The sequence below is a fragment of the Pan paniscus genome, chromosome 22, assembly GCF_029289425.2.
Source record: "Pan paniscus chromosome 22, NHGRI_mPanPan1-v2.0_pri, whole genome shotgun sequence".
Classification (NCBI taxonomy): Eukaryota; Metazoa; Chordata; class Mammalia; order Primates; family Hominidae; genus Pan; species Pan paniscus.
Genome location: NC_073271.2, coordinates 26,922,115 through 26,944,973, shown reverse-complemented (window position 1 = coordinate 26,944,973; position 22,859 = coordinate 26,922,115). Strand labels below are relative to the sequence as shown.

Genomic DNA, 22,859 nt, shown 5'->3' with positions numbered 1-22,859 from the left:
ACTCTATGATTGTCTGTTAAGATGGAAATAAAAAAAAGGAATTGATATTCAGGAAGTTTTTTCTTCTACTTTCAGAGAATTCTGACTTTGATTCACATATAAAAAGATGATGTCGTAAACCTTTGAATTGGAATAGACTTAGCTTTGCTGAGCTCAGATCCTTCCTGGTTTACGTTCTTCATGAGAATTGGTTATGTAAGGCAAAATAAGAGCAGAAGGAAGTGTTGCATCCTTAAATATAACTGGTATTTCATAATGGATCATGGCATTCAGGCTTGTTTTATAGGAGTCAGTAAGAAGCAAGTGTGGTATAACATGACTCTGAAATTGAGCATCATCCCACTCAGCGCCAGTGTGGCAACTCCAAAAAGACAGTTTGGCAATGTTCAAGATGATTTACAAGCAAACATGGTATGTTCTCCATGAAAAAATAAAATATGTATTAACAAACAGAATGCTCATAAATGAAATAGATGAAAATTACTTGCAGGTTATTCACAGCCAACTTATTATTTGGCACCATTGCAGCCTCTGTAAAAACACCTGGTTGGATAGATTTGTGTAGCAGTGCTTTTTAAAATAAAAAATACATTTTGAGTTAAAATTTGTATAACACAAACCAAGGCATTTTAAAGGTAACAATTCAGTGATATTTAGTACATTCCAAATGTTTTGCAACATTGTCTAGTTCCAAATGATTTTCTTCACTCCAAAAGGAGACTCTGTACCCATTAACTAGTTGGTATACAATTGTTTTAAAATGGCACATGGGTGAATTTCAAGAGTTTATAGAATTTCAGTTTGATGTTTCAAAATAATGTTCAAAAGACCTCAATATATGGCTTTGTCTTGGCTTGAAGTGTTTGCATTCTTGCCAAAGCTTTTTTAGTTTAGCTATGTCAGTTGGGAAGAGTTTATAATCAGAGGATTTAAAGAGTCTCGCATGATGCAATCAAGAACAGTAGTTAAACTATGGGACTCTGATGAAAAGAATTCGATTGCGTGTCAAGCATGGTCACTGGCTTTAAAATAGTACAGAGAAAAGCCAACAAAAATGTGGGCAATGAGTCTGTGCATTCCTTATAAGCATTTTATTAGAAAAGAATGAGATTACCTATGCAAATTAGTGGGAAGATGTTTAGACAGATGTGTTGTGCCCACCAGCTTGAGGTATAAAAAGCCCTGTGCGGGAAGAGACCTTCATTAACACTTGGGTAACTTACCCTTCACAATCCATCTAAATCCTTCTCAATTGCTGCCACCATGACTCGTTACTTCTGCTGTGGAAGCTACTTCCCAGGATACCCTATCTATGGGACCAACTTCCACGGGACCTTCAGAGCCACCCCCTTGAACTGTGTTGTGCCTCTGGGCTCTCCCCTGAACTATGGCTGTGGATGCAATGGCTACAGCTCCCTGGGCTACAGCTTTGGTGGTAGCAACATCAACAACCTGGGCGGCTGCTATGGTGGTAGCTTCTACAGGCCATGGGGCTCTGGCTCTGGCTTTGGCTACAGCACCTACTGATGGACCAATGGCTCCAGTGACTACAGGACTCTCAATTAATTCTCTGCACAGAACAACCTGAAGAGCAATGACTGTCTTCCTACCTTCCCATGTGCTTGGGTGATACATCTTCCGTCTTCTTGCTGACTTCTTGCTGTGGTCTTTGTCTTTGATGCTGTTGGACAAGTCACCCAGGACTCAGGTGCTGAACTGATACTCATCTACAGACAAAGGAAGCAAGATGCATTTTTTTGGTCATACTTGAATTTTAACAGTGAAAAAGTAGTTTGCCTCCCATGGTTGCTCTGCTCATGTATTATTAGCTTCTACATCAACATTAATGTATTACAAATTGGGTGTGGGTAGTAAGGGGATTTTCTGTCAGTCTCTTAATAAATCTATTTCCTTCAGCATAAATATTTTTGTCCTGGTTATTTATTTTACTTCTCTTTTATGCTCTTGAATTCATCAATCAGTTTAAACCCGTAATGGTTGACTTTAACCAAATTTTATTCTGATTTCAGACTATATAGCCAGGATAGGGTGATGGCTAACCATTTTTTATTTTTATATTGATATTTCAATTTAAAAAACTCCCTGGAAATGTCCCATATTTAACCCAGATATACTGCAATTGTTGGCGTTTCTCAAAGCTGATTATAAAACAGGAATATTTCTTAGCTGTTGAATGCTAAAACATGTTTTCTTTTCTCTTTTCCTTAGTGACAAGATTCCATTTTGGTTCATTTCTCCTTTCCTACTGTTTATAGAACTCAGCTCTGGGGAGACTTGAACCCCTCAGGTTGTTGGAAGAATTGGAACTAAATAGACTTAGTTATGAAACTCTATCTTTAAGAGTTCCTAAGATTTGATCAATAAAGGGAAGCCAACTACTAAAATCACATATTATTTTTTATCCTTTTTGATAGATGGGTTTATTTTCTCCACTTTCTTCACCTCTGATTATACATATAACTAGTACTAAAAATGAAGTGTTTATTCTTTGAAATAATAGTTGCCATCAAAAGCACTTGAAATGGTATGTTGTCTACACTTAGAAAATGCTCCCTGTTGATCTAGAACTAGAAATAACATTTGACCCAGCCATCCCATTACTGGGTATATACCCAAATGACTATAAATCATGCTGCTATAAAGACACATGCACACGTATGTTTATTGCGGCACTATTCACAATAGCAAAGACTTGGAACCAACCCAAATGTCCAACAATGATAGACTGGATTAAGAAAATGTGGCACATATACACCATGGAATACTATGCAGCCATAAAAAATGACGAGTTCATGTCCTTTGTAGGGACATGGATGAAATTAGAAATCATCATTCTCAGTAAACTATCGCAAGAACAAAAAACCAAACACCGCATATTCTCACTCATAGGTGGGAATTGAACAATGAGATCACATGGACACAGGAAGGAGAATATCACACTCTGGGGACTGTTGTGGGGTGGGGGGAGGGGGGAGGGATAGCATTGGGAGATATACCTAATGCTAGATGACGAGTTAGTGGGTGCAGCGCACCAGCATGGCACATGTATACATATGTAACTAACCTGCACAATGTGCACATGTACCCTAAAACTTAAAGTATAATAATAAAAGAAAAAAAAGAAAATGCTCCCTGTCTTGCTTACTGAAAAATCTCTGCTTTATTGAAGCAAAACACTTTATGTTTGAATTAAAACTCATTCATTCACATATCATGTATTTATTGCACCTCTGCCTGAGAGAAGGTGCTTGATTAATTGTTCATTGACTTTACTTGTTAAATCTCTGCTTTATGGGTGCAAAATATTGTATTGTCCAATGTAAAGTTCATTCATGCATGCATCAGGTATTATTGGGCTGTGGCCACTGTGTTAAGATATTTACAGTTGTAAAAACAACTAAGCAGAGGTGTTTTTGATATGAGAAGCTGACTATCTTCGAGATTTATTCATTCAAGAGGTACTCATCACATAGTATAGCACAGCATTGTCTTAAGATTTGGGGACACAAATCTTAGAGATAACTGAAACACAATTTATGCCCTTAAGAATTAAATACACTTTATTCAATATTTAAAGGGCTTTTAATAGTCTCCTATTTCATGTCAATCAATGTGCTGTAAATGACTATCCAAAGACAGATAGATATTCCTTACTCATTTGCTTCCTAGGACCTAAAATTGGAGACAGTCTGTGATAAGAACCATGTATACACACAAAGTGTTACAGGCTTGCATAGAAGGGAAGCTTCGGTACGTAAACGTGACCATGAGAGGGAGTAAGAGTTACGTATCAAGTTAGATATGGCTGTGCAAATGGGAAAAAGAATAGGGCTATTTAAGGATGAAATAGGTTATCCCCGGCAAGGCTCCAATGCATAGGAAGGATGACCTGTTGGTGGAGAGATTCCAAGGGTGTTGAGTACTGGATAGGTGATTTGAGATCTCTACCAACCATAAGACTTTAGATTCTATCTTTATGACTAACATTTATTTTCTATTTTAAGGCCATAATTGTTTTGTATTTTGTTAATTAGTTTTTATTTAAAAAAATTTCAAACTTATGAAAAATTTGCTGTAATAATGCAAAAAAGTCCTGCATTCTCAGATTTACATTTTTCTTCCATTGAATGTATTATTACATATAGTATATATGCTATATGATGTATGTGTATAGTGTGTGTGTATCTCTATCATCTATCTACCTATGTATGTATCTATGTATCTATCATCTATCTATCATCTATCTATCTATCTATCTATCTATCTATCTATCTATCCATCTATCTATCTATCTAACTCTCTCTCTGTCTGTCTATCTGGATAGCCACTCAGAATAGGTGGCAGACATCATACCATTTATCTTAAGAACAGAGCCAATATAACTATACAAATTAAATATTTAATATTAATATAATACTATTCTCTAACCCAAAGTGCATACTCAAATGTAATCACTTGTCTCACTAATGTCCTTTGTACTTTTTTTCCCCCTACTTCGGGATCCAATCCAGTATTATGTATGTCTCTTTAGTCTTCTTTAATGTGGACCAGTACCTCAACTTTTCTCTGCCTTTCTTGACCTCAACCAATATGAAGAATGCAGGCAGTCATTTCACAGAATGTATCTTGATTTGGGTTTGACTTTCCTCACGATTAGATTTATATCATGCACTTTTGGTGGAAATGTCATTGAAGTGATACTTTATCCTTCTCAGCACATCATATCAGGAGGCACATTATGTTGGCTCATGTAGTTTGGTTGATATTAACTTTGATCACTTGGGGAAAGTTGCGCCTTTCAGGTTTCTTTACTGTAAAGTTGCTCTTTGCCCTTTGTAATTAATAATTAATTTGTGAGTTGATACTTTGGCACTGTGTGAATATCTTATTTCTTATCAAGTTTTTACTTGTCAATTTTATGATTCATCCACAAATTTCTAATTTTACATCAATAAATCCCTTTACATTTATTAGTTGGCATTCTACTGTAAGAAAGAAGTTTCTCTTTTCCCCATTTATTAATTTTTTGTTTGCTTACTTATATGTGCCAATGCTTATATCAGTATGGGTTCATGGATTCTTATTTTACTCAATATATGATAATCCACTAATATTTATTTTGATCTTCAAAGTGCCTCAGATTTGGACAGTGGGAATACCTTCGTGCTGGCTTCTATGTCCTTTGGAAGTGTCCCCCATCACTATTTGATCATTTTCTTTCTTTCTGGCTCAACAAGATATTCCTGTCTGACTCATCTTGAACTTTTCTGCTCTTATAATAGAGTCAGGGATTTCTCCCAGGAGCTCTGAATTTTTTAAGTGCAGACTGGTATTTAGAAAGTAAGGGCCTGGCAGCTGGGCGCGGTGGCTCATGCTTGTAATCCCAGCACTTTCGGAGGCCGAGGCGGGCGGATCACGAGGTCAGGAGATCGAGACCATCCTGGCTAACATGGTGAAACCCCGTCTCTACTAAAAATACAAAAAATTAGCCGGGCATGGTGGCGGCGGGCTCCTGTAGTCCCAGCTACTCGGGAGGCTGAGGCAGGAGAATGGTGTGAACCTGGGAGGCGGAGCTTGCAGTGAGCCGAGATCGTGCCACTGCACCCCAGCCTGGGCGACAGAGTGAAACTCTCTCTCAAAAAAAAAAAAAAAAAAAAAAAGGTAAGGGCCGGGCACGGTGGCTCACGCCTGTAATCCCAGCATTTTGGGAGGCTGAGGGGGTTGGATCACTAGGTCAAGAGATTGAGACCATCCTGGCTAACATGGTGAAACCCTGTCTCTACTAAAAATACAAAAATTAGCCGGACATGGTGGCGGGCACCTGTAATCCCAGCTACTCGGGAGGCTGAGGCAGGAGAATTGCTTGAACCCGGAAGGCGGAGTTTGCAGTGAGCCGAGATTGCGCCACTGCACTCCAGCCTGGCAACAGAGTGAGACTCCATCTCAAAAAAAAAAAAAAAAAGTAAGATATGGGTGCTAAGGGAGCTCACTGCTGTGCTGTCATTGCTGCGTATCATATGGTATGACAATCATTGCTATGATCCTTAATTGTCCTTTCTGATTTAAGAATGACACACTCAGAAGCTGCGCTGGAGCTCTGTGTGTGGGAACAGAATTCATTGAGGGACAGAATTTGCTTACGGTAAGAGAGAGGCTGAGCTTTTGGTAGGAGGGAGGTCTTCAAATGCCAGAGTGTAAAGGTCCTTTGTGCTGACCAAGTGACTACACCAGTGGCCTCAGAACCCCCTGTTCTTCAACTAGATTTCGTACCACCTTTCCTCTGTTTCAGCCTTAATCCTGGCATTGATTCTTAATGTTGTGAGTCTCGGTTCTCTACGGGAGTTTGAAGGCTCACTCCTTCCTTTAGCTCCCTCTTGTCACAATTTCTGCTATGGCTCCTCTTTCTTTGTGATTTTCCTTCATCTCCTTTGCGACTTCCAGAAATGTAGTTTACCTTTATTCAATTGACATCATCCTTACAATTCTCTGTTATTGTTGGCTTCCACTCCTTCACTCCCTTACTATAATTTAATGGCTTCTGGGGAAGAAGGAGGGCGAAATCTGTAGGGTAACTCTGACATCTTGCACCTAAAAACCATGTATTCCTTGAGGAGGGTCAAGAAGGGATTAACAAGTTACAACGACAACTTGCCTTCTCTTGCAGCAACAGTGTGACAGATACAATAATAGACAATTTCACTACTTGCATAATAATTTTTAGAGGTAGATTTTATTATCCACCTATTATTGAAGAAGCCAAAATTCAGAAGTTAAATAATTTGTTTCAGGCTGTATCATTCATCTGTGAAGTAAAACACTAATATATAAGTAGGGAGGGTCTGACTCCAAATCCATTCCTCCACTTTAAAACAAACTGTACATCACTTTCCAAATTATAGAGCTGTTCCCTAGAAATATCCCTGCAGAATACCTCTTATGCCATTAATAATTATACCTCCTATGTTTACATAGTGAGTTAAAAAAATACATCCCTAGAATTTTATTTAATTCTGACAACTATCTTGGGAAATCAATATCATGAGGAAATTGATGGAGACTAAGTCATTTGCCTAAGTGGGCAAATGTTCAATAGGTGAGAAAGGTGAGGCTTGAATAAGAAGCTTTCTTTGTTCCAGTTTAGAAGTCCCATCTCTGTTTACTCTTATATCATATTCTCACACTGCACTGTTGAAGCCTGCCAACCAGGACCACCAGGAATACTCCTACAGATAAACAAAGTTGGGTTTATTAATTTGTTGCCACAACAGAGACCTTACAATAGGAGAAGCAGCAAGACATCTCAATAAGATGGAGTGAGGAGGGTTTGTTACAGGATTTGGGCTTGCATTAGGTAATTTTGGAGAAGACTGTAGGAAGCCGGGTCTCTTCTAGGTTGCATACTGTATTAGTTCCAGAGCATCAAGCTGACGTCTCTGATTCCTCCCATGCCCATTGTCCTGCCACTGATAACAAATGCAGAACATTGATCATGAGTCTTCCAATTTGACTTAATTAATTGTAGTTGTCCATTCTCATATTGCTATAAAGAACTACCTGAGACTGAGTAATTTCTAAAGCAAAGAGGTTCAGTTGGCTCATGGTTCCATAGGCGGTATAGGAAGCATGGCTGGGGAGGCCTCAGGAAACTTACAATCATGGTGGAAGGCCAAGGGGAAGCAGTCACATCCTACATGGCTTGAGCAGGAGGAAGAGGGCAAAGGGGGAGGTGCTACATGCCTTTAAACAACTTTGAAACTCCTGAGGACTCTGTCATAAGACAGCACTAGCGGGATGGTGCTAAGTCATTGGAAACCACCTCCGTGATCCAACCACCTCCCACCAGGCCCCACCTCCAATATCTGGGATTAAAATTCAACATGAGATTTGGGTGGGGACACAGAGCCAAACTATATCACCTATTTTATCAAGATTCTCTGCCATTTTCACAAGCTTTCCAAAAAGATTTTAGTAATTATTAGGCTTTATTCTTTATGTTGATACCAAGTCCTTAGATTTTTCTAAGAAATCCTGTCAGGACTTCATTCCTGATATTTCTGCCTCAGTTCACACCTGCATCATTTCTTGCCTGGGTTACTAGCCCAGCTACTTATCCATTCTGCCAGGCAGTCTCCAATCCATCCTCCATGCAACAGGCACAATAATCTCTCGAAATGCAAGTCTAATTGTGTAGCTCTTTTCTGCAAACTCTTTGGGATTTTTTTTTATTTCTTACGGTTTTCAGGACAATGATCAAGTAGAGGCTCACAGATCTACCAATTTTTCTAGCCTTATTTCCTACTTCTCCTTAATGTGCTTCCTTTTCCCCTGCAGTGGGGACTATCACAGGTTTTTGTTCCCTTCTGCACTCTTTTCAATCTAGTGAACTCCTACAGATCCTTCAAAAGATCTTCCTCCACCCCAGGGTGCTCTCCTTTTCCCAGTTGAAAAGTCTCATCTCTGTTTACTTTGATGTCATATTGTTCACACTGCACTGTTGAAGTCCACTAACCAAGACCACCAGAAATACACCTATAGTCAAACAAGTTAGGCTTATTTACTTGTTGCCACAGTGGAGATCACAGAACATGAGAAACTGCAGGATATCTCACTAAGAGGGTGTGAGGAGGGGTTTGTTATGGGATTTGGGCTTGAATTAGGTGATTTTCCAGAAGATCGAAGGAGGCAGAGGTCTCTTCTACATTGCATACTGTATTAGTTTCCCATTGTCATTGTCACAAATTACCACAAATTTAGTGGCTTAAAATAACACAAATGTATTCTTGTATAGTTCTGGAGGTCCGAAGTTCAAAATGGGTCTTACTGGGCTCAAATCAAGGTGTTGGTAACACTGCATTTATTCTGGATGGTCTAGAGCAGAATTCATTTCCTTGCATTTTCCACTTTCTTGAGGCTGCCTGCCGGCTGGATGTCCAGGCACCCCATTTCTTTGGCCTCAAGCTCCTCATCTGTCAAATGTATGTCCTGTTCCTGACCTGCTGCCTCTGCTTGGGGGCCAGGGTTGGGGTAAAGGGGTTTAAGAATCAAAGCTGATGACATCCCTCCCCTGCTTAAAACCCTTTTGTGGCTCCACACTGCTCTCAAAAAAAAGACATGTGTCCTGGATGTGACTGTGTGGGCTGGTCCTGCCTGCACCCCATCCCTCCCACCCAGCCATTTCTTGGCTGTGTCCCTTCTGTCTTCAAAGGACAACCGCACGGCACCTTCCCAGCTCTCTCCTTGATTCGGATACTGATACAGGAGTCTCCTGTCTTCCCTTTCTATTTATAAGAACCCTTGTGATGACACTGGGTTTGCCCAGGTAATCCAGGATCATCTCCCTAAATTAAGGTCAGCAGATTGGCAACTTTAATTCAGACTTGCTGTATAACATACAGGATTAGAATGATGACATCTTTAGGGAACATTATTCCGCCTATCGCAGCCTAATTCTAGGATCAGCTGTTTCAAAGGATTTTATTTAGGAGGTGGAACAAGACTACGTTTGTAATTGGTAAAGAAGCAGCAGTCACCAAAGGTAACGTGTGGTCATGGTTGTGGTTTGCGTAGCTCACTGCACTTGTTTTTCTCCCTTCTCAGATGTGATTACAGACGGATCTTATTTTTGTCTCACTCTGGCATCATCACAGCCTGACCTCATCTGATTTGGTGTTCTGGAAGTTGCAGATGGGAAGTGGGGGACACTCTGGTTTACTGTTAGTGTTATTGGGGCTGCTGTTTCTCTTTCTTACTGGTGCCTTCATTAGCTGATGCCTGTAATTCCCTCATTACACGATGTATTCTGTAGGTTCTTTGAGGTCAAGCACCATGTTTTATTCAATGTTACATCACCTGTGCTTTGGATCCCAGACATTTGATAATTTTTTTTTTTTTGAGACTGAGTTTCTCTCTGTCACCCAGGCTGGAGTGCAGTGGCACAATCTTGGCTCACTGCAACCTCTACCTCCCGTTTTCAAGCGATTCTTGTGCCTCGGCCTCCTGAATAGCTGAGATTACAGGCATCCACCACCACGCCCAGCTAATTTTTGTATTTTTAGTAGAGACAGGGTTTCACAGTGTTGGCCAGGCTGGTCTCTAACTCCTGACCTCAGGCAGTCCACCTGCCTTGGCCTCCCAAAGTACTGGGATTACAGGTGTGAGCCACCATGCCCAGCTGATAAATTTTTTTGAATTAATGTAATTATTTAAAACCTTAGAGAAATAAAAGCCCAATTCCTTGTTACTTAAAATATGGCCTGCAGGCTGGGCATGGTGGCTCACACCTGTAATCTCAGCACGTTGGGAGGCCAACGTGGGAGAATCACTTGAGGCCAGGAGTTTGAGAGCAGCCTGGGCAATATGATGAAACTCCATCTCTACCAACACCACCACCATCACCACCACCACCACCACCAACAACAACAACAAAAATGAAAATCAGCTGGACATGGTGGTGTGCACCTGTAGCCTCAGCTACTCAGGAGTCTAAGGCTGGAGGATTGCCTGAGCCTGGGGAGGTTGAGGCTGCAATGAGACATGATCACACCACTGCACTCCAGCCTGGGCAACAAAGTGAGACCCCGTCTCAAAAAAATATGATCTGCAGACAGGACACATTGGCATCACCTTGTGCTTGTTCAAAATTCAGAATCTCAGGCCTCTCCTCTATAAAATTAGACTCTACACTTTAACAAGATTCTCAGGTGATTTGTGTGCACATAAAGTTTCAGGACTGGCCCAGTTCTGTTGACTCTTATCCCAAAGGAAGTAGAAAGGGAGATAATTCTCACTGTTGATTCTTAAAATAATTGATGAAATAGTATTGACATTTTTATCAAGAAAAGAAAATTTTCTCTTTATTATTTTTCCTATACTTTTGTTCATTTTTTATTGCTATTTACAGAAAAACCAGATTATGTTTTTCATTTCCATTGAGGATAGAGGAAAAGCACTTAAAATTGTAGCAGGAGAGCCTTCTATTAGATAAAGGGACATATTTCCAGATTCTAAAGCTTGCTAGGCAGGGAACTCTTTGGGTATTCTGTAAAACTAAACATGTTAAGCATTGTTGTCTCTGAAAATAAGCTGTTATTTCTCAGACTTCAATTCCTTTTTAGTGACTTGCCTCTGAGGCTTCTGACATTATCTTTGATAACGGTATTTGCACTGCCGTGTCCTGTTTCTTTTTCTTCCCTTTCCAATCATCCTTCCCTCTTAGAAATCTGCTTTGCAAGTGTGCCTTCCAATTTCCATTTTGAAGCTTCTATATCTAATGTGCTAGGGTGCAACTTCAGAATTTTTAAGACTTTCCTCATGAACAACCTTAAATTTTAAGAAAGAAATCTTTGGAACTGGTCATACTTTTGGTTAAATTTAAATTTTATTTTATGTTTAGTTTTGGTCAGCAAAGACTTTGATGACATAATGCTTTGAACTTGCCATTTGCTGTTTGGCAGTAACAGGAAGCATTATTTTAAAGGTTGTCAGAAGGATTTGCCCTCGGTCTTCCGGAGGCCAACCAGTGGGTAAATGATTTGAAGCATCATGATTCTATTCTTCAGTGAGATCATCTTCACACTGAGGGGGTACAACTGACCCTATCTGTTACCCTTTCCACTAACTCAGCTTGCAGGCTGGTGCTTTAATTTAAATTTATACACAATTCCAGTTTCTGGCTCTAACTCTGCCTTGGTGTCACAAGAAGAGGACCTTAATTCCTCTGTTTTGCATCCCCAAGAATAGAGAATAGATGTCAAAACTGACCTTCTTATCCTACCAGTGATGAAAAGCGTGCAGCAGAAATGTGCCTTCCTTTGAACTGCTTTTTCATGTTCATTATAAATCACATGTAAGGTGTTTCTGACCAGAGTCCATGAATCTACTGTGCATCCAGGCATTGTTGTGGTATCACATTATTTCTTAAGAAAACCACATAGGTTCTGCATCAAATGAAGTTAAGCTTCATTAACCAGATGCTTGCTGTGATAATTAACCACACAGCCTCACAAACGTGGCTTATCCCTCAAAGTGCTGTGGTAGCAACGTACTGAAATTTTGTCTTAAATTAGCCTAAGTCTTGGTCAGCAAGTTCTGATCCTGTCACATGACAGGTTTTTTATTTTTTTTTAAATATATATTGCCTGGCAATTTTATTTGACTTGGTGTGATTTTTGACTTCAGAGCAGGTTTCTTGACCTCAGCTGTATTGACATTTTGAGCTGGGTAATTCTTTGTATTGTGAGGGCTGTCCTGTGCATTGTAGAATGTTTGGCAGCATCCCTGGCCTCTACCCATTAGATGCTAAGTAGCACCCCTTCCAACTCTGAGTTATGACAAACAAAAATGTCTCCAGACATTGTCAAATGTCCTCTTGGGAGCACAGTTGCCCATAATGATGTCACATCAGCTCTAGTATTAGCCATTAAACCTGGCTGAAAGAGTGTCTCTGTTTTCTCCTTCACCGTTCCACATTCATCCCATTTTATGTTGTGTATTTTGCTAAAGAGGACACCTTTTCAGGTACCTTATTAAAGAGCACTGCACATTTCTCAAAGTTTGACCAAAGCACCGCCTTTATTGGAATCACCTCGTCTGCTTATTAAAAATGCAGATTCCTTGGCCCCACATGAGACCCATGGAATCAGAATCTAAAGGAATGGAGCTCAGAAATATTTGTCTAAAACAAGTATCCTGGGAGATTCTTGCACAGATTAAACTTTTAAAACTCTTATGATATTCTTGTGAAGGTTTCAATATTTCTGTGATTCCTGTCACTGCATTTTGTTTTTCAAAGTGATGGCAGCTGGAAGCTCATTAGTTTGTCTTAGTAGGAATGTGTAATAAGATGAGAAAAAGCACTCTCCATAGTCGCATGCCTAATTGACCAAATTCCAATGAGAGAGTGTTGAATTGTCATATTGACTCATCAGTGATTTTTGATGGGAGAATCATACAATGTTTAGGGTGGCAAGTCCCAGGAAGTCAACCTGTCCCATTTTTCAGTCGGGTCACGCGAGGCCCGGAAAAATGATTTGCCTCAATCCTCACAGCAAGTGAGTAGCCAAGTTAGGCTTAGAATATTCTTTCATTAATTCATTCAACTGAAACTTATGGAAAACCTATATTACGCCCAGTAGTGAGTGAGGCAGTGAGGAATCAAGGCTGATTAAAAATACCATCTTGCTCTCCTGGAAATAAGCATGTTAATGAGGCAGACAGATACCCATCACACAAGTGAAGGTTATATAGGAACTACGATTAAGTCCTACAGATACGAGGAAGAGGTTGGCCTACTGTTATGCTACAGATGGGCTCCAGCTAATCAGGAATGGCAGAAAGGCCTCCCAAAGGAAGTGATTGAGCTGGCATGTGAAGGTTGCATGGGAGTTGATCAGAAGGAGAGGAAGGAAGAGAATTCCTCACAGAACAAACGGCATGTGTCAAAGCTTAAGAGTGAGAGGAGCATGCGAAGTTTGAAGAACTAAAAGACAGCAAAACTTAACGAAGAGAGAGTTGAGAACTTTTAGGTCAGTTTAAAGATTAAAAAATATTATCCTAAAAACAATAGGAGCAATTGAAACACTTTTTTTCTTGTTTTATTTCTAAGACTGTTACTGATTTATTCATTTGTTATGTTGAGGTACATGCCTTCTATACTTAATTTGTTGAGAATTTTTATCATGAAGGATTGTTGAATTTTGTCAAATTCTTTCTCTGCATCGATTGAGATGAACAAATAATTTTTATCCTTCATCCTATTCATGTGTAAAGTATATTACATTGATTAATTTTTGTATGCTGAACCAGAGGTTCAGCTTGCTTATCAGGTTACTCTTGCTTATCAGAGGTAAATCTACTTGATCATGTGTATGATCTTTTTAATGTACTTTTAAATTTGGTTTGCTAGTATTTTTGCATCTATGGTCATTAGGGATATTGTCCTATCATTTTATTTTCTCATAGTGTCCTTGTCTGACTGGTATTAGAGTAATGCTGGCCTCATAAAATGAGTTTGAAAGTGTTTCTTCCTCTTTAATTGCTTGAAGGACTTTGAGAAAGATTAGTATTAGCTCTTCTTAAATGTTTTATAGAATTCAATGGTGAAGCAATCTGGCTCTGGATTTTTCTTTGTTGGAAGATATTTTATTACTGATTCAATCTCATTATTTGTTATTGGTCTGTTAAGATTTCCTATTCATGATGTATTCTTGGTAGGTGGCATGTTTCTAGGAATTTGTCCGTTTATTGGAGGTTATTGAATTATTTTGGCATATAATTGTTCACAGTAGTCTCTTATGATCTTTTATATTTTTGGAGTATGTTATAATATCTCTTCTTTTATTTCTGATTTTATTTGTCTTTTCCCTTGTTTTATTAGTCTAGCTAAAGATTTGTCAATTTTGTTTATCTTTTAAAAAACCAACTCTTAGTTTTGTTGCTCTTTTCTGTTTTTCAGATTATATTTCAGTTATTTCTGCTTTGATCTTTATTCCTTTTTTCTTGGTAACTTTGGACTTAGTTTGTTCTTTTTCTTCTAGTTCCTTCAAATATAAAATTATGTTGTTTAGTTGAAATTCTAATTTTTCTTAATGTAGAGTTTATTGCTATAAACTCCTGTCTTAGAATTTTTGCTGCATTCCAAAATTTTGGTTTTTTTTTTTCTGTTTTGTGTGTGTGTGTGTGTGTGTGTGTGAAGATATTTTTCATTCCTCATTTGACCCACTGGCTGTTCAGGAAATGTTGTTTAAGTTCCTCATATTTGTGAATTTTCCAGTTTTCCTCCTGTTATTGATTTCTAGTTTCATACAATTATAGTTGAAAAAGATGCTTGATATGATTTCATTCTTCTTACATTTGTTAAGACTTATTTTGTGGCCTAACATGTGATATACACTGGAGAATGTTCTGTGTGTGCTTGAGAAGAATGTGTATTCTGTTGCTGTTGGATGGACTATCTGTACACGTCTGTTAGGTCCATTTGGTCTAAGTTCAAGTACAATGTGTCATTATTGGTTTTCTTTTTGGATTACCTATTCATTGTTGAAAATGGGGTATTGAAGCTCTGTACTATAATTATATTTCTATCTATTTCTTTTTTCAGGTCTATTAATATTTGCTTTATATATTTAGGAGTTTAATTTTTTTGTGATTTTTTGAGCATCTCAACAAATATTTACTTTTGTACTTAATTTTATATTTGTTACATTGTATACTTTTTAAGAAAAAGGGCTTTCAACATTGTATACTTTCAGGCTTTATGAAAACCTTGCTCTTTCTTTGATAAGCCTATTATCAGAATAAAGCTTTCATAGGCTCAATATAGGATTAACTTTGCTATTAATTTTTAAATGACTTGTTGATAAATGATATGTTTCCCTAAAATTTTCTTCTGTTAGAATTTTCTGTAGACTTTCTAGAGAAAATCCAAGCCATTCTCTGTAAATAGGGCTTAAGTTTTAAAAAAGACAACATATTTTAATTACTATTCATGTTCAGAGCTAGGTTTTGTGCTGCAGAAGGCAAAGCTAGCATCTTGTCAGATTGGGTAGGCGAATGGGAGAATTTATTTAAATAGAGCAACATAATTGACCTTTGGCAATATTAATTCAAAAATTTTAAATTATCCATTGTACAATGCTATTTTTTGTCTAATTTTTCTTTTTCCCTAACATTACTGGCTTTTCTATCATGAAACACAGCAATGTGATGCCAGTAGAAATAGAATGTAAATCATTCTATGATTTTTAGGGAATGATCTGTGGTTGAATACCTTTATGTTTTGGGAATAAATCTAATTTCAATTCCCTGAACTTGTTTAGCTATAAGCCACATATCGTGTTTGAATTTTAATTGCTGAATCCCCATAGGCAGCCATCCAGGTTTGCTCACGAAGCAGGGTACTGTAGGTGTTTTCATTCTCCAGAATGTGATTATTACGCATTGCATATCTGTATCAAAACATCTTATGTACTCCATAAATATATAAACCTACCATGCACTCACAAAAATTAAAAATAAAAAAATTTAGGCCAGGCGCGGTGGCCCACGCCTGTAATCCCAGCTCTTTGGGAGGCCGAGATGTGCAGATCACTTGAGGTCAGGAGTTCGAGACCAGCCTGGCCAACATGCTGAAACCCTGTCTCTACTAAAAATACAAAAATTAGCTTGGCGCAGTGGCACGCACCTGTAATCCCAGCTACTCGGGAGGCTGAGGCAGGAGACTCGCTTGAACCAAGGAGGTGGAGGTTGCAGTGAGTCCAGATTGCACCACTGCACTCCAGCCTGGGCAATAAAGCAAGACTCTGCCCCCCCCAAAAATTATATATATATATAAATGCCTCTGCTGTAATTAGTCTACTGCTGGCTAGAACACTGGCATGGTTTTGAATTTTCCAAGTGTCTCATCTTGTTCTTGGATTCAGCCTTTGATTCCTAGCTGCTGATAGCGGGGAGCAAAGTTACTTCTGGGTTATGAAGTAAAATCTGGGAGAGCTCATGTGTAATACATATCTGTTTTGTGGCCTTCTAGAATGATTCCTGTTATCTCTGTGCCTATTTCTGTTCCATATGCCCTCTTTGGTATTTGTTCTGTAAGTTCTCTACTAAGTGCCACTGTAAGAAATCTTAATGCAGGTGTCTGAGAATAATATATCAGGTCTTACATGATCCAAGATAGTTTTGATCAGCCTTATCCCTCCTTTAACTCATGCTTGAGAACTGACTCTCTGTTTAGAGAGGAATAACATTCCTTCTTTATCCTGGGGTGCATGATCATTGTAAAAGTGAAATAACTGATTTCATGTTGTCATCTGGCCCTTTATAATATCATCACATTTGTCAGACAATCTAGTTTCATTAGATCTAAGAGAAAAAAAATTCTAAATCTTACAATAAATTTTTTAATTCATTTTTCTGTGTTTACCTTATTAGTTTCAATGTTTAGTTTGAAATATGTTTCAGGCCAAAAAATTAAATTTGTTTGACAATTCAGTACAAGGATTAATCCAAATACTCTGTTTTTAAATCTCAATACTATTAATTCAAGTAGTCTTCTAGAAATGTGATGTTAGGTATAGTTTAGGAGGGGACTATGATTAAGATTACACTTTTAACCAGTTTCCCAAACACAGTAGCTGTAGTAGAGGAAAAAAAAAAAAAGACTCTTTCTCATGAGTTCCATTGCACTTGTCTTTCATGTTCCAAAAAAGAGAATCCTTGAAGCAGGTGAATACTAAGACATACTTTAATTTTGAGAATTTTGAGATAGACTCACTATCCATTTGTTATTTTATATATTAATGTATTTAACACATATTTATTGAATTTCAACTGTGTGTTGTGGAAATTCAGAGAGCAAGAGGACTGCATAACAGCTAACAACCTCAGAATATTTCTTGATATTATATACCTACTTACAGAGAGTTATATAGGGTCTATAAGACAGAGTGCTTTGAAGTCCTGGCAATAAGTTTTTTTTTTTAGGAAGGGAAATAATTTGTTTAAAGGCATCTTCTCCCTGTATTGCATCACATGAGAGCTTTCTTAAGCCACTGTAAAGACATCATAAGCAAGAGCAAAACAAGTTAATGAGCTTTTTAGAATGTAAATTGGTGTCAAGAATGAAAATGAGGGCTTTGTGTTTTTCACCACCCACCAGAGCTGGGATATATAAAGAAGGTTCTGAGACTAGGAATCCATCCCACTGAGGAAACGCACTCTGTTGCTACCTAAGCCCTCCACTCCCGACACCATACTCTGCGACAACTTCCCCGGGGCTGTCTTCCCAGGATGCTACTGGGGCAGCTATGGCTACCCGCTGGGATATAGCGTTGGCTGTGGCTATGGCAGCACCTACTCTCCAGTGGGCTATGGCTTCGGCTATGGCTACAACGGCTGTGGGGCTTTCGGCTACAGGAGATACTCGCCATTTGCTCTCTACTGATTGGCTGAAATCCCCGAGGCGTAGCATCTTCTCTCTCTTGAAGGCTGAGCCCCACATCTCCAGGTTCCCCTCGTATCCACTCCTTCAGTCCTCATTTGCTCATCAACCTCAGAGACACTGCTTTCCAACTTACCTCGAGTCCCAGGGGAGGAAAATGAAAAAGCAGACGCTTCCTCAAGCTGCCTCCCCTGGCTGATGTTCTCTGGGACATTTTCGGAAATTTGATCTCCCACTTGTCATGCGCTACTTTTGAATTTTTCATGACACTCATGACTTGTGATGAAGTCATGGATATGTCTATCAAAATCTCAATAAATTTGTCTCAGCTGGTATAATATTCTCATGCTAGAGCGAAGTTTCCTTTCTTGGTGTGTGCATATTTTCTGTTACATGGGGGGTGGGGGGGAAGTGAATTTATTTTTCTCATGTGGGCATTAGGAACAGCGAGAAAGCAAAGAATTACTGATCCTGTGTGATAAGCAGGTAAGAGGGTGGGTTGCAGGTAATGACTTAAAAGGTTGCCTGTTTGAACCTTCTTTAAATTTTATGATGCCCACCTCCAACCCAATGGAGCACCATTTATTGCTCGGGGTCCCCTTCTCATCTCACTACTTCTGCTCCTCCGCAAGAAAACCCAACACAGGAGGAACTTTTTCAGTCACTTCCATGTTAGTCCAAATGAAATCCACTGTGTTCCCTTTCCCAGGGACTAAGGATTATAGACTAAAGTGCCATGCCCCCTAATGAAGGATGCTGGAGCATTGAGTAATAGAGAAGCCACAGACATCCTTTGGAAATCAGAGTTTTTAAGGTGAAGGGATAAATCCCCTATATCAAACCATCTAAGGTGTCTATTTTGTAGCTTAGAAGCACCTGGGTTATTCACAACCATGACAAGTTTCTTAATCTTTATAGAATCAACACCAGATAGCGAGTTTCACTTAAAAGATATGAGCTGTAATGAATATTTCTGAAGATGTATCAGCTTTTCTCTGTGTTCCTTTAGGGAAGGGAGCAATTTCCTTTTATAAGCCAGATAAAAAAAGTCTCAATCCTTCTATTGAAAACATCTTACGTATAGTACAAATATTCTTGGTGGTAACAAAATTTGGCTTAACCCTGCTTTTTTATTGAATATGTGCAAGTGATTATATTGCATATGGTTCACTTCATAGTTAAAAACATAAAGACTATTTGGCGAGGTCATTTCAGAAGAGAGTATTTTCTCCACCATACTTTATCTAATGTATATCTTTTTTAAAAAATTGGGAAATAATTGATTGTTTTCCTTTTTAGCGATAGTAGACAAGGTTACAGCCAACAAAATCTCCAGTTTGCAACTTTCTAGCAGCCATATGTTAATTCATGCTGAGAATTGTGAATTAATTAAACATGCAGGTTAAAATAGAACAGAAAAAGAAAAGTGGGATTTTTCAGAAATTAGAGCATCAGGTCGAAACTAGAAGGTTATCAGTCTGTTCTGTAAAGATGACTGACTTATATAAAAATCTGGGCTTGAAGGGACCTCAGAGAGCATCTCCTCTAGTGTTTTGGAAATTTCAGTATGCAGGAGAATTACCTGAGTAGCTGACTTAAAAATTTAGATTCTTATGCCTTGCCCCTAGGGATTCTGACTCAGTACATCTGGGGTCAGGTCTAGAAATCTAAACTTTTAAGACGCTCCTAATGGCTTCTAGTACAGGTGGTCTGAGACCCACACTCTTAAGAAGCACTGTTTCAGGTCATTACAGATGTACACTACCCACCCACCCACACCATTTATTTATGACACTGAGTCTTGATAAAGGAAAGTCTTTTACTCAAAAAGTGTCTAGCACATCTCAACAAGACAAGGACAGAGGAGAGAAGATACTTTACATCCCCAAAGGAGTACAGGAGGTACAACATCTGTGTTTAGCACTTTTCAACTTGAGTTAATGTGTGGTTGCTAGAAAGTTCCAAACTGAAGATTGCGTTGGCTGTAACAATGTCTACTATTTTTAGACAGAGAAAGGATCTATTAGGTAGATATCCAGTAGTCTGGTGCTGAAGGCTCAGATGCCATGACCTGCTAAAAGGAAAAAGTATGTTATGTAAGGATTTTATAAATTCACTTTCTCCTATTGCATAGAAATGTACAAATTCCTAGTGTGCCTACATTACTTAATATTATTTGATGATTATTTTTAAAAACTGAAATTCAGTCTTTTTAAATGCGTATACCCAGATCCCACCCATGCACATTCTGATGGGAAGATCTATGGGGTCTGGGGATTTGTATTTAAAAAAATCCCTGTAAGTAATTTGGTTTTATGCCATCAATTTAAAACAATTACAGGGTCTGGTTTCGTGGCTGTTCTTTTCTGTCTTTTTTAGTTCTCTCCTTTTATTTTGAATTTAAAAACCAAGATGATTCCTCCATATTTATATAGAATTCATAAAAAATGAAAACAGTAAGTAATATGTTACAGGTCAATTTAAGAAAAGCCTGGAATGAACACTTACTGCTACATTTAGGCTTAATGGTAGTCTGTATAGAGTGTAGTTAGGTATTTGTTTCTAATTGCTTTATCAACTTTGGTATTGATCTGAGCCCAGTTTAGTGCTCTGTACATAGTAGAAACTCAATATATATGACAAGATTATCAGACCACTTTCCTCAATAAACACGAAAAAGATGTTAAACATCTGTTTGCTACCATCTTGCAGTGCCATTCTTTAATTCATAGCCATTTGTGAGCTGGAAGCTTGATGTCTGTGCATTTTATGACTTAGATTTATCTCACAAAGTCACACAGGAAGTATTGTTTTGATTTTCTATTTCACCATTAATTGCTTGTTTCTTCTCATTGAAAACCAGGCTGCGTATCTTTAACATTTCCCTGCTTAATACAGTGTATATAACTGAGAACTTGATTTGAATATTAAGGGCATCTTATGTATAGAAGAATCTTCTAGAGAGACCCCCAGTAAGTCCAATTAGACCTCCTTTCCTTATCATTAGGCTTCCCAGTCCCTTGACTACTCTGAAGTAATAATTCACCAGTGGTAACTGAATATATATATATGTTAATTTGTATTTGCCCATTTGATTCACAGGGGAGGTTTAGAGTCCTACAGAATTTTTCATGGCTAAGTAGGATAGATAACATGTTATGTGATATCCTATTTAACATTCCTCATGTACTCTCTAAAGGCTGTTTTGAAGGGATCTGACATCTGCCCTCTGTTGCAAGGTTGGCAGAGAAACATTCTCCATGTGGCATCCTTCATGTGACCAGTGTATCTGATGACACTATCCAACAAAGGTGTTGACCATAACATTATGACATCCAAAAATGTGAAGATAGCAGAGATGTAGTGAATCTGATAAAAGCAGGGAGTCCTGTACTATATTCACATTATTCTTGCATATAAGAAATGACCAAATAATTTGCCCTTCCTCCTGTTTTTTCTTTTCCTGCACTGTCTTCCCTTCTGCTTCTGTATCTTTCTTCAAGATTATATTCTCTTCCCTTAGATCTTGTTATAGTAGGATCAGTTCCCAAGCGGATTTGAGAGCAGTTTCTCACTGAGAAGTCAGAACAAAAGAGGAGCCTTCCTAGCACAGGGTAATCTCATAGTCATAGGAAGTCAGTTGACAAAAGAAGTCAACCTTTCCCAAATATTCATACTGGCCCTTCTTTCCAGAGCCCCCCCAAAAGCTTTCAACCACAGTGGATACCTCAGGAAGATTATCAAATGCCTTATAAATCAGAGCTCTTCTCAGTAAAGATAGAAAAGGACGCAAACATAAAACACTGAAGAATAAATACATGATGCTGGTATTTAGTAAATTTTACCCAAAGTGTAGGTCTTTTCTCATGCAGAAAAGCCTTTTCTTGCTCTTTTGTCAATAACTTTAGACACAGTAGGCAAAGCAGAAACTAAAAATGCTTCATACGCATATGGGTGATTTTTGGTTTCCCATAATTTTCCTTAAGACGAACGGTGGCCTTTCTCAGAGCCATCCAAAGTGTACAGCTTTTGCCCAGTGCACATGTTCAACCCATAGATTTCTGGTGGCACATGTGCAAGAAAATCTTACTTAAAAACCAACCAGCCAACCAACTCACTCCTCTTTGTATACATCTTTAGAACAGCATAATTAATTTTGAGCTAAATGCTTGGTAAGCACATATTTTTATCTTATTAATTTCTTATGATGCAGATTATCTTCTCAATTTTGTTTATTTAAGATTTTAGGCCATCATTTCAAGTGTAGTCCAGTATAATTTTTTAGTCATTTCAAAGGCCAACATAATTAGGGAAGAGGCAAAAATAACCAATATTATTTCTGGGCCTGCAGTGGGTCATCATTACTCTTTACAACCCCATGAGGTTGGTTTTATTCCAGGTTCTATTATCCCCATTTTACACTTGAGGAAACTGGAATTCAGAAATTTCAAATGACGTGTTCATAGTCTCAAAGCTAGAATATGGCAGAATGGGGTTTCTAATCTGGGTGTATTGGATGCCGAAGCCTTGCCACCTGCCTCTCTGCTAACCAGAATCCACTCCAGTGGCATCCTATAGAACTGAAAACACACACTCCATAAAGGGACCTGCTTTGTCGTGTTCCCAAAATAAGGCACAACATTGAACTCATACTATCTCCTCAATAAAACTATCATGAATGAAACAAAGAGGCTGCTATGTTTTTCAAATTAAGATCTTTAATCTTGGCAATGAGTGCCATGGAAATCATTTGTTTAAACCATGAACACAGCACTATTTGCCTGGGATTTTTTGTGATATCCAAGAGAGAGCCCATGAATGTGTAGACTATGAGTCCAGATATGACTTCCCAAGATGTCAGGATAGGCTATAGATGCCATTAGGTCAGGATCCACTGAGAGTC

At 38.4% G+C, this 22,859-nt stretch overlaps 2 protein-coding genes across 2 annotated transcripts; both read left to right on the top strand.

The window, feature by feature from the left end:
* The first annotated feature begins 1,202 nt into the window (after positions 1–1,202).
* LOC100995842 (keratin-associated protein 7-1) lies at positions 1,203–1,923 on the top strand. Its single transcript, XM_003813217.6, has one exon. It carries the CDS (start codon positions 1,264–1,266, stop codon positions 1,525–1,527), a length of 264 nt encoding a protein of 87 aa, XP_003813265.1. The 5' UTR covers positions 1,203–1,263; the 3' UTR covers positions 1,528–1,923.
* Positions 1,924–6,089: 4,166 nt separating this feature from the next.
* Positions 6,090–17,959, top strand: LOC100995494 (keratin-associated protein 8-1). The gene is made up of 2 exons (XM_063601253.1): positions 6,090–6,163; positions 17,725–17,959. Exons 1-2 carry the CDS (start codon positions 6,090–6,092, stop codon positions 17,957–17,959), a joined length of 309 nt encoding a protein of 102 aa, XP_063457323.1.
* Positions 17,960–22,859: the final 4,900 nt, after the last annotated feature.